The sequence below is a fragment of the Cervus elaphus genome, chromosome 15 (genome assembly GCF_910594005.1).
Source record: "Cervus elaphus chromosome 15, mCerEla1.1, whole genome shotgun sequence".
In the NCBI taxonomy this organism is placed as follows: Eukaryota; Metazoa; Chordata; class Mammalia; order Artiodactyla; family Cervidae; genus Cervus; species Cervus elaphus.
In genome coordinates this window covers 78,493,588-78,506,092 of record NC_057829.1, presented here as the reverse complement: position 1 = coordinate 78,506,092, position 12,505 = coordinate 78,493,588, and the positions used below count along the sequence as shown (strand labels likewise).

The window sequence follows — 12,505 nt, the reverse complement described above, 5'->3', positions numbered from 1 at the left end:
AACCCTCCAGGTCCTTCCTCCTTCATCTGGATATAAAGCTTTTTCCAGAAGAGGAGCAATTGAGAATCCCACTGTATCTTTATCCAGAGAAGCACAGGGATAAGGGAGAGTCTTGCCTGCTGAAGATCTAGGTGGCCTGAATTTGACTTCAGGTTTACTCCCTCACTGGCAGTATTGGCCCTTGGATGAATCACTGAATCTCTCTTGAGTTTAAGGACTTTTTTTTTTTTTAATTTGTAAAAGTGGGATAATAATAGCTACTTTTTAGGTTCATTAAGAGGATTAAATGAATTAGTGTATATAAAGAGCCTGCTTCAGTGCTCTCTTCCCTCTTGTTCTGCGTTTTGTTATCCTTTCTTTTCATTTGGTCAAACCAAAGGTCTCTTCTTGTCATTATTACCCATGATACTGTGGGCAGACTGTCATTTTAAACATCATACAATATTTCTAGATTTTTCAAAATAATCTGGTCAGCCTGCCAAAACTTCAAAGCCCAAAGAAAAAAGAATTTCAAAACCTTAGAACTTCTAGTAGCTTTCATTTGGTTCGTTTTGCCAAACACGAAGCCAGATCAGGGCAAAATTCTACATTTAAGTTAAGCACCTAACTCCTTTCAGACAGTGGACATTTGGGCCACCAGATTTTTAATCCAGTGATAAAAGTTAATCTGCTTCATATTAGTAAGAGTCCACAAACTATGAAATCCATCATCCCCATCACAAAGTGACAGCAATCATGATCATTTTCAATTTATGCTTTTGAAGAGCTCTATTTACTTTGCCCACATTTCATCTTAATGTGACTCTAAAATGCTTGGGGACCTTGCTCTCCAAGGTGACGGGTGATATGCTTGGTTGTTTAGTGCTAGGCAGCAGGGTTACTTGATACGCCCTGCCTCCATGGGGATGTCAGCCTTTTAGCCACTCTGAGGTCAAGAGAAAGTGGCTATGTACATATGTCCACAGCAGAAATCCTACTTTAGCCCAAGCGAGTCTGGCGTGGTTGGCAGTGGTTGTTCATAGGAGATACAAGGATGAAGCAGCAGGTTTACAGAGCCAGGGAGCAGGGAACCTAATTAGCCCAGCACCAGGAATGCCAAAGAGCCTATTTAGTAATTTTTGTTTTTCTTCTTCTAAGCTACCTAGAGGGAGAACTGCTCATAAACATCTAAATTCATTATATGGGAAAAAAAAAAGACTACTGAATGGAGTAATATAAAGGATGAATCTGCAGTTTCTCTTCTGACCTCTGTTAAGAAGAGAGTCATAGAAGGGACTCCATGCATTTTAGACAGATGTTAAAAGGGCCATGTCTAATTATTACTTGCTAAATATTACTGGAATATTTGCTGGTAGGAAGAGAATAAAGTCCAAAGACAAGGACATGTTTTGAATTAAAAAAAACAAAAAAACAAAACACTAGTTGCTACTTAAAAGAGATGGCCAGAACCAACCCTTGCTTTTTTTCTGAATCATTTATTTGTTAGTGCTGACATGCAGGCTCTGAGAGAAAGCCACCATGCTCACAGGATGCTTCCGCCTTCTCCATATCCTCAAACTCATCCTTCTCTTAAATGCTTTTATTCATGGTAATGAAGAGTGCATTATGAAAAGCATCATTTGACATTTAGGAAGCTATGTTTCAGAAAAGGGCCTGATTAAAAAATTAAAAATTGTACAAAGCACTGCAAGAGGATTTTTAATCTAATAATTAATGTTTATTCATCACTGAATAGATATGTTCACATTAGGAGACATAAACAGCCTAAGAGCCAAGAGAAGACTCTGGGCACCCTGTCTTTTACACAGTGGGAATGGGGTTTGTCCATGAGGCTCCTCCTCCGCTTTCTTCATAACTCCCTCTGACCTCTAACCCTGCACCAATGTTGGAGAAGGCTCTTCAGAACATAAGACTCCTGGTGGTACAATTAGAGAACCAATGAATGGATTCTAGTCCAACTGCTCATTTTATTATTGCTCACTGAGTCTCATAGATAGAAGCGGTTGCTCAAGGTCACGTTTCCCAGGTCTCCTATCATTATCATCAAAAATATTTATGAACTGCTTTCTATACACTGTGATAAGCAGAGGCACACATCTTTATCTTCCTGTCAAGATATGAGATGAACCAAACATTAGCAATGAGATAACCAATGTCAACATTTCCCTCTGAAGAGCCAACATGGTGCCCAAACTATCAATGGAGTGCATTTCCTCTCAAATACTGGATGATACTATGATAAGTTTTCATTGACAAGGTACACACCAAATTATCTTGATGAAAAGGGAAAACATAAGTCATTTAGTTTGCATACTGGTGTCAACATTTGCCTTGATTAGAGAAAACACACATGTGAACATTACAAAATTTCTATTGGCACTGTCTTTTTTACCCCTGGAAAGTCAAGGGTTTTTCTTAAAAAACATATTGTTTCCCACATCTTATCATAAAAAATTTCAAACACACAGAACAGTGGAAAGAATTTTACAGTGGACTCCAGGAGTCACATCACCTAGATTCTACAATTAACATTTCTTTACTTGCTTTATATCTGTCCATCTGCTCATCCTACTATCCATCCATCAGTAATATTATGTCTTTTATGCATTTCAAAATAGACTGCAGACAGAAGATAACATTTTATTTTGAAGGAGTAGAATCAATGAGTTTTCCTACTCCTGTAGAGTTAGCTAAAAAAATTATTAGTTTTTTTTTTAAAGGAAGAACAAACTCATCCTCAATTGTGCACACAGATACTCAACATAGTTCAATGTATAGTCACTGTAAACAGTGTGGTAAATTAACTCAAGGTTTTGTCTACTTTTATTAACCCTGTAGACGTTTTCAGTACTCCTCCAAATGTTTGGCTTTGTGAGGACATGGGCTGTAGATTACAGAAAAGTAAGCTCTCTGCTATAGATCACAGGAGAAAATTACCTGGAAATTTAGTAGTAAGTATTTTTGTTGCTGTTTTGCTCTGTACTCTAATACTTCCAATTATTCCTTTAAGTATAGGAATACAGAGACTTATATACATAAATTCTTTTCATTTATAAAGTGAGTTTTATGATACCTATGGCTCACGCTTGTCATAAGGATCAACTGTGAAAAGCAGGAAAATACTTTGTAAAGAGTACAACACTACACGCATCTAATATAGCATTACCATTAGTAACTGTAATGCATCTGTAATATAACACAGCTGAGGTAATGGTCCCCACTGCTGTTTGACTTTTTCAAATCAGTCAAAAAGATTTCAAAGGTTAAAGGGACAGAGTATTGGCAGTTGCCTTCACTTTGCCCGTCAGTACGTCATCTTGTCAAGGATCTAGAAGAACCCTGGTGTATATCGCATAGACTTGTTTTCATTAGTGAAGTGTTTGTTTTGGACATCATCCCATCCTTGAAACAATACTTCCATTAGCTGGGCACACTACCTATAATTATCCATCTTATCTGACCAATGCCAAGCTATTCTATTTACTGCATCCCATTTACCTTGGTGGTTCTGAAAGGAGAAAGGGGAGGCACTCAACTCAACACATGAGAAGGTTTATTTCATTGAATAAAACAACTACAAATGAACTGTGGGTAGAAATTCCTACAAGATATCATCAGGTACCATAACCGACAAGTTTGGAGGTGATGGCGATCCTCTGTTGCCATACAAAAAAAATTCTAATACATGAATATCTTAAAATGTATAAGCTATAAAGTAGGTAGCTTTCATTTTTGTATCTTGTTGGGTACAAACTGAGAAAGTAAGGAGCAAGGTCAGAGCTAACTAGGGAGTTAAGGAAAGAAAAATAAGCAGGGAGATGAGTTCATCATCAATTTCCATTACTGAGAACCTGCCCACATCTCTTGCACTTTATTTTACCCTTAAGGGAAATTGAAGAGAAATATAGATTTGAAATCACCCTTACCCTCAAAAAGCATCCATTTCACTAAGAGTTGTTTAGAGAAAACAATTGGGAGAAAGAACAATTAGTAACTGTGATCAGAAAGAAGAGGATATGTACAAAGAGAGAAACAGACACACTTTATGATCTAGTAACAAGTTATACTCAACATTGGGCATGTTTACAATATAGACAATGGTCAAAACAATGAGAAGATCTCTAAGAGGATACATGGAGTTACTTCAAATTTAAAATATGCTTTTTATGCAGGAAAATGGATATCAGAGGAAAAGAATGGCTGTGCTCAACTAAAGGAGAGGTCTATGAACCGCACCTGGCTAGTGCTGACAGCAAGAACATATCTTACATGTTCCAGGATGGATGCATCAAGCTCTTATCCTCTGATGCCACAAAACATTCCAAACATGCAAGTGAGTTCCTTAATTAGATTCCATATTTGTGAAGCAAGCTTCTAATCGTATTTATAATTTGGCAATCTATATGACACACATACTGGGAGAAAAGTAGCTACCCAAAATGGTCAAGAACTTGCTTGCCCTGCTAGCGAAAGTACTAATTGTAATTACAATGACTAATTGAAGTGTGTGTGCACATACATGCATACATGTGTATATTATATACAAATACACAAATATATTCAACATGCATTTCTAAGGGAAAAATTGGCAAATCTGAATTTATAGCAAGGCAGATAGCTAGATATTTGGATAGAAGTTGTATTCTAATAAAATTTAACCATACTCTGAATTAGAACCTTGCAAATATCTTTATTGTGCCATCTGGTAGTAATGTTTATTTCTTCTGTTCCATCTACATGTTCAGCTTAACTGCTGATGGTGCCTCTTTCATCTTACCTGACTGCCCAGGGGGAGGGGCACCTGATGGCCCTCGTGGTAGACAGAGAAACACGGTCAGAACTGCAGCTCTGTTCCCAGCACAGGGTTCAATGGCTATTGGTTTGGGTGCTCCCTGAAAAAGAAAACCCATTCTAAATTTGCATTGTTTACATGATACTGTTACTCTACTTTTCTCTTACGCTTCAGGTAGCTAAAATGTACATTCCTAGTAGTTGAAGAGACACCACCTTTCAATTTTTAATAGTTTAATTGAGTATTTTATTGTACTACTATTTCTTTTTTGGTAGTAGTGGTCATTTACATTTAGAAAACATTTTTCTTGGGACATGTTAGCATGTGTTTTTGTAATTTTTGAAAAGGACCCATTGCTTTGCTCTATTTTCATCTTTTTTCTCTAACAGAGTTTATTTTTTAGTGAAGTGAGGTTTACAGAAAATTAAGAGGAAGCTATAGATATTTTCCATAAATCCACTGCCCCCATGCACAGCTTCCCTGATTATTAACAACCCCACTAGACTAGCACATTTGTAAAAACTGATGAACCTAGAATGACACATCTCTAGCAACCAGAGTCCACAGCTGACGTTAGAGTTCACTCTCGGTGTTGTGTATTCCATGGGCTTGGACAGACATATGATGACATGTAATCATCACCACAGTATCATATAGAATAGTTTTGTGGGCTCAGTCACTTCAGTCTTGTCTGACTCTGTGATCCCATGGACTGTAGCCCACTAGGCTTCTCTGCCCGTGGAATGCTTCGGGTAAGAATACTTGCTTGAGTGGGGTGCCATGCCCTCCTCCAGGGGATCTTCCCAACTCAAGGATCAAACCTGTGTCTCCTGTGACTCCTGCATTGCAGGCAGATTATTTATTGCTGAGTCACCAGGGAAGCCCAAAGAGTAGTTTAACTGCCCTTAAAATCCTTCGTGCTCTGCCTGCAGCTCCAGGAAATTACTGATCTTTTTATTGTCTCCATAGGTTTGCATTTTCCAAAATGTCATATCATATAGTTGAAATCATACAGTATTTAGTGCTTTCACATTGACTTATTTCACTTAAAAATACACATTTAATGTTTGTGTCTTTTCAATGTTTAGTGCTCCATAATATTCCATTGTCTTGATGCATTATACTTTATTTATCTATTCAATTCCTGAAGGACATCGTGATTGCTTCCAAACTTTGGCAATGCTGAATAAAGCTGCCAAAAACATCCGTGAACAAGCTTTTGTGTGGACATAAATTCTCAACTCCTGTGGGTAAATATTAAGGAGCATGATTGCTGGATCACACAGGACCTTGTGTCATTTAACACTAAATCCTGGCACACTGTAGATGTCAACAGGCTTACATCTGAATAAATAAATGTATTTCAATATATTTGATATTTGATATGTAATCTGTGAGCCACAAAGTTGTATAACTTCTGTTGCTTTTTCACAATTGCTTCTTCTCACCAATGATAAAATAGTTTATCTAATCAAATCCAAAATATTATATCTTTAAAAATGTTTTCCCAGTTTTATTCAGACATAATTGACATAGAGCAAGACACATCTTTAATATCATTTCAGTGAAATACATATGTAATAATCACCCATCAATAGATTTTTTTTTTTTTAGATTTTTTAATTAATTAATTAACTGTAATTTGGGCTACCCTGGGTCTTCATTGCTGCTCATGGGCTTCCTCTAGTTGTGGCAAGTGGGGGCTACTCTAGTTGTAGAGTGAGGGCTTCTCACTGTGGTGGCTTCTCATTGCAGAGCACCAGCTCTAGGGCACTGGCTCAGTGTTGGCCCATGGTAAGTGGAATCTTCCTGGACCAGGGATGGAATTCATGTTCCCTGCAGGTGGATTGTAAACCACTAGACCACCAGGGAGGTCCCCACCAATGCATTTCTATTAAATAATATAACTTTCAGTTCAGTTCAGTCACTCAGTCTTTGCAACCCCAGGGACTGCAGCATGCCAGGCCTCCCTGTCCATCACCAACTCCTGGAATTTACTCAAACTCATGTCCATTGAGTCAGTGATGCCATCCAACCATCTCATCCTCTGTTGTCCCCTTCTCCTCCCGCCTTCAATCTTTCCCAGCATCAGGGTCTTTTTAAATGAGTCAGTTCTTTGCATCAGGTGGCCGAAGTATTGGAGTTTCAGCTTCAGCGTCAGTCCTTCCAATGAGTATTCAGGACTGATTTCCTTTAGGATGGACTGGTTGGATCTCCCTGCAGTCCAAGGGACTCTCAAGAGTCTTCTCCAACACCAAAGTTCAAAAGCATCAATTCTTTGGCGCTCAGCTTTCTTCACAGTCCAACTCTCATGTCCATACATGACTATTAGAAAAACCATAGCTTTGACTAGATGGACCTTTGTTGGCGAAGTAATGTCTCTGCTTTTTAATATGCTATAACTTTAGAAATAAATGAACACAGGAAAATGATTACATGTGATGCTAGTACTTTATTAAGTACTTACTATGGATTAGGTGTTCGAAGTGCTCTATATATATTAATTTATTTAAATCTTACAACTGGATAAGATGAGAACACTGAAGCAAGAAATTAAAAAAACTTGCTCAAATTTACACAGCCAGAAAGTAGCAGGGGTGAGATTTAAACTCAGGTAGGTTGCCTCCTGAGTCAATGTTCTTAGCAACATAATGCAGTTTATCATATTGTGAATGTAGGAAAATTCATGCACCCACATACATACACACAAACACATGTGTAAGTGCACATGTGTGAACACATACAATCCATGCACACAGGTGTGAACAAAAGCACACACAGAATTTAAGTTTAAATATGATGTACTTCTGAAACAACAGAAATGTCATTTTACCTGAGGAATGCTGATTTTGGCTATTTCCCTCAAAAAGTGCAGGTGGGACATGCTTGACTTATCAAAGAAACATCTACTTATAAAGGCAAAATTAAATAGAAGATCAATGTATGGCAAAAACCACTACAATATTGTACCGTAATTAGCCTCCAACTAATTAAAAGAAAAAAAGAAAAAATACCACTACTTTAATTTTTAGAATAAATGATTTGTTTAGTCTTGGCTATTTCACTTTAAAAGTGCAGGTAAGACATGGTTGACTTATCAAAGTAACATCTATACATGAAGGCAAAATTAAATAGAAGAAAAAATACCACTGCTTTAGTTTTAGAACAAATACCTCGTTTAGTCTTTTATTTTAAGCTGATATTTGAATTGCTCAGAAGAAATACAGACATATGTATTCATCCACCTAGAATATTTTAGAATACTGTCAGTTCCAGAAAGTTTAACGAGGCATTAAAGATAAAATATGTCCCTTTTCATGTAAAACTTAGACTGAAATTTCTGGTGACAACGGTTTTATGTGGTTATAAAGGATTTCTCCTTTATAGTGATATAAATCTCATGTTTTAAAATTATCCTCATATAGACACATTTTGGGAATTTTCGATATAAAGGTGAAAGTGGCCATGGTAATAGAAGAAAAGGGCATAAAAATCTTCCAAGAAAATGCTGTAAGCCATGTTGCAATACCTATATCAAGTTACATGGTCTATGGTTTTCCCCTTTAAAGCTTACATTTAATTTAACAGACTTATTTTTGAAAATGTTAAGCCAAAATCAGCATAAGTACATAGATATTCTTCGATGATGCAAATATTTATAGAATAGGCTTGTCATATTCCAAGAATAACAGAAAAATACTATGAATGTTTTGAACCATGTTTCTAGGCTCCTGAAATTTATCCTAATTTAATAAATGCAAGGTATATGTAAAGGTCAATTGGTTAAAATAAACTAAGAGAAGATAGAATGAATTCATGTTTAAATGACGGTGATAAATTAGAAATATTCAAGTCCCTTTTAATACGCCTAAGAAATAATTCATCATTTCTTCCATCAGGCAAGGTTTTCTTTGCTATTTTGTTCTTAAGCACTCAATGAAAGTGAAAAAGTGAAAGTGTTAGTCAGTAAGTCGTGTCCAACTCTTTGCAACCTCATGGACTGTAGCCTGCCAGGCTCTCTCCAGGGAATTCCACAAGTAAGAATACTGGAGTGGGTTGCCATTCCCTCCTCCAGGGGATCTTCCTGATCCAGGGATCGAATTCGGGTCTCCCACATTGCAGGTGGATTCTTTACCATCTGAGCCACCAGGGAAGCCCTAAGCACTCAATAGCACAACTACTCAAAATATCCAAAGCCACGCTAAAACACTTGATTATAAAACTAAGAACGATTTCACAATTATAACACACACACACAAAACAACAACCAGTTGAGAAACAGTGCTTCTTGGTTTACAAGATTTATCAAAACAAGAAACAATTTGAGAGTACATCAGCTGATAAACAGCTAACATTTATTAAGTGCTTACAATATGCCTCGTGCATATTATGTGTTGTCAGGCTACATTGCTGCTGCTTTAAGCACTAGAAGAAAAGGTTTTAAACATCAGACGCCAAGGCCAAAAGCACCAACTGAGAGAAAAATTAGTTAAAAAAAAAAACAATGATAAATTTCAAATAGAAATGGCTTAATTATTTAATACTTTAACACTTCAGAGTCGGCAACAGATAAAAGACAGTGTAATAAAATATCTTGACCATGGGAAAGAAATTATTTGCATAGAGGCCACTTTTGTGGAATCTTCCTTAAAATAATTCTCTCACTCTTAATTTTACTGCTATTGCACAGAAAACATTCAGAAATTTCATTATATTGATAGGCTATATGAAAGGAGATTATAATCCTATTTTAAAATCAAATTGGCTTACAACTTTCTTTATTTTTAGCTATAAAATTTTCATAAAAGGATATTAGCAAAAATATGAATTATTCATTATGTTTAAAATATTAGTGACTAGCACAGCTCCTTGACACGTCTGGCAGGAATTCATATAATTAAAAAAATTATTTCCAAAGACTCTGTGGCAAATAATACTTTCAATAAAGTATTTTAAGCAAAAAAGAAAAACACGTTATAGCACTTGAGTTTTGCAACAGAAAATAGCAAAACCCCCTGAATGATATTTCTGATACCTTGAGGTTTGTCAGTTGTTTAGCAATAAATACATAGCCATGAATCAAAATCACTTCACAATGACTAACATGTTCACTGAACTGTGCAATTTATCATACATTTTCCATGGCTGCCTTTGAAAGAGATAAGGCATGAGTTTGTTTGCCCACAGCACCCAGCAACTGTGATTTACTTCTAGGCATTTTCATATTTGTTGTACCGGAAGAACCAGGCATTAGACCGTGCCAGAAAACATCACTGACAGTTATGTAATTAGCAGTCCTTGTTTATTAAGCACGCGGAGCTTTTACAAAAGACTTGTTTTGTTCACAGCAGTTATTTCTGAAACTATTGTACTCATATCTTCAAGTTCTTGCTTTTTTTTGGAGCAATTTTAAAACTCTTTCCGTTTTTGAGCTATCAAAGACCAGTAAGTTACCAGGGAAGCTTCTGAAATCATAAGAATTTTCAAGATTACAGTCCTTAAAACTTCCAGTAACATATTCTGAAACAGAAACCACCTTGGGAACCCGGGGTCTGTCCTGGAAAACTGCTGCTACAAGAACCCCTGGGCGTTTAAGAAGACTTGAGTGGGCAAAGAGTGAGTGAAGGGGGAAGTGGTGACTTATAGAAATCACACTGAAGCCCATCACCGGAAACTAACCCCAGAAGCTGAGGTTTTGAGAGAATTATACGTAACTGATGGAGTAGGAAGTGGCTACCCACTCCAGTATTCTTGCCTGGAAAATCCCATGGACAGAGGAACCTGGCGGACTACAGTCTATGGGGTTGCAAAGAGTCAGACGTGATTGAGCATGCACACATACATAACTGAATCACTTTCCTATACACCTGAAGCACTGTAAATCAACTATGCTTCATTAAAAAAATAAAATAGAAAACAGAACCAAAACTTTCAATACTGCCAATGCAGGGCTTGCCAACTCAAATTACTTCAAGGAACAGCTCACATTTATTAAGTGCTTATAATATGCCTTAAGCTATGCCAAATGTTTACATGGGTTTAATCCTACCCCAAGAGGTAGGGGCTATTCCCATTTGATAAATTGTGACACTGAAGCTGAAAGAGTTTACATAACATAACTAAGGTTGCAGACCTAACAGTGAACAAGCCAGGATTTGGAAAAATGTAGTCTATCTTCCGACCTTGTACGCCTAACCATTATGCACACTGCCTGTAATAGGTAAGAAGACTGTCTTAACGTGTAGAGTAAGACAGTTAAAAGTGATGGGCACCACAGTGAACTGGAAAGTACAAGATTTATTTAAAACATTCACCCTCAAAAACATTGCTGCCAAAAAAAATAGTCTATGTGTTAAAATGGGCTGAGAGCCACCACTTTGTAAAATGGAATTCAAGATGTCACTTCAGAGTTGCCAAGCTCTTGTGTCTACCCACTCACCAAATTTCATCTTTTATTCTGCACAAGCACCGTGTTTTAGTCAATGTAAGTGCCCACTCTTTAATATTCACACCCGGGGTTTCCAGAATCTGTTCCTTCTTCATTCATAATATTCCTACTGTCCAGGAGATCCTTCCTATAGATCTCTAACTTTCCTAAAATTATACATCCCTCAGAGACAACTCATGCATGAAGTTTCCTCTGGTCTGAGGTATGTAGTCTCTCCCTCCTTAGTTCTTTGTTATGGCCCTTTTCATTTTTCGAATGACACTTAGGCAAGTGTATTGTCTTCCCACTGGAACAAGCTCCTTGAGGGCAGGTCCAATTTCTTATTCATGTCTATTGACCTTGTACTCACTTCCTCTCTTTGAAAAGCATAAGCACAGTGCCTGTGTTACCTTTTGGGGATAGTTGTTTCCCAATCTTATAGTAAAAGATTGATCCCAATCTTAGAAGATTTATAAGATAAATAAGATTTATAATCTTATAGTAATCATAACATTTTTTCCCCAACCTTTTAGTAAAAGTATAGGTATTGATGTACATGTTGCATATCTCTATTAGATTCCTGCTCTTCCAAGGCAGGTATCAAGTTAGACTCTTTTCTTTGCCTTACCTAAAATATCCAATGGGGTGGTGGTGGTGGAGCGGGGGTGGGGGGAGGTTTCCCCATGGCACAGTTGTAAAGAATCCACCTGCCGACGCAGGAGATGTAGGTTAGACCCCTGGGTCAGGAAGATTCCTTGGAGTAGGAAGTGGCCACCCATTCCAGTATTCTTGCCTGGGAAATCATATGGACAGAGGAGCCTGGCGGGCTACAGTCCACGGGCTCGCAAAGAATTGGACATGACTGAGTGACTCGGCACACACACAGCATCTAATGGAATGCATTTTTACACATGGTAAGTGAGTTAATAAATGAAAGAATACATGGAATCTTCACACAGTGAGATAACTGGTGGGCGTGACTCAGTTTCTATCCAAATTATGAAATATTAAAGGGATAAAATAAAACACTGAAAAAGAATATTAGCTAACATTTACTGAGTACTTACTAGGAGCCAAGAGCTGTGCTAAGCACTATGTTTGATTATTGTCTTATTTCCTACTTTATACAGATGAATGAATTGAAATTCAGAGAAGTCAGATAATATTCTCAGGGTGACACAGCTAGAGAGTGGCAGGTTCAGGATTGGAACCCAGGTCTGTTTAATTATAGTATCTTGACTCGTCACCTCTGTATGATACTGTTAAAAAATATAGCTCAGGAAGTC

General features: G+C 37.3%; 1 protein-coding gene across 3 annotated transcripts in view; it reads right to left on the bottom strand.

Moving 5' to 3' along the window:
* Positions 1-12,505, bottom strand: part of ATRNL1 (attractin like 1) — a 744,737-nt gene that overhangs the window by 122,014 nt on the left and 610,218 nt on the right. For all 3 annotated transcript variants that reach the window (XM_043926138.1, XM_043926139.1, XM_043926140.1), the window contains one exon: positions 4,778-4,892. In XM_043926138.1, the coding sequence (XP_043782073.1) occupies positions 4,778-4,892 (115 nt within the window). The remainder of the gene's footprint in view (positions 1-4,777; positions 4,893-12,505) is intronic.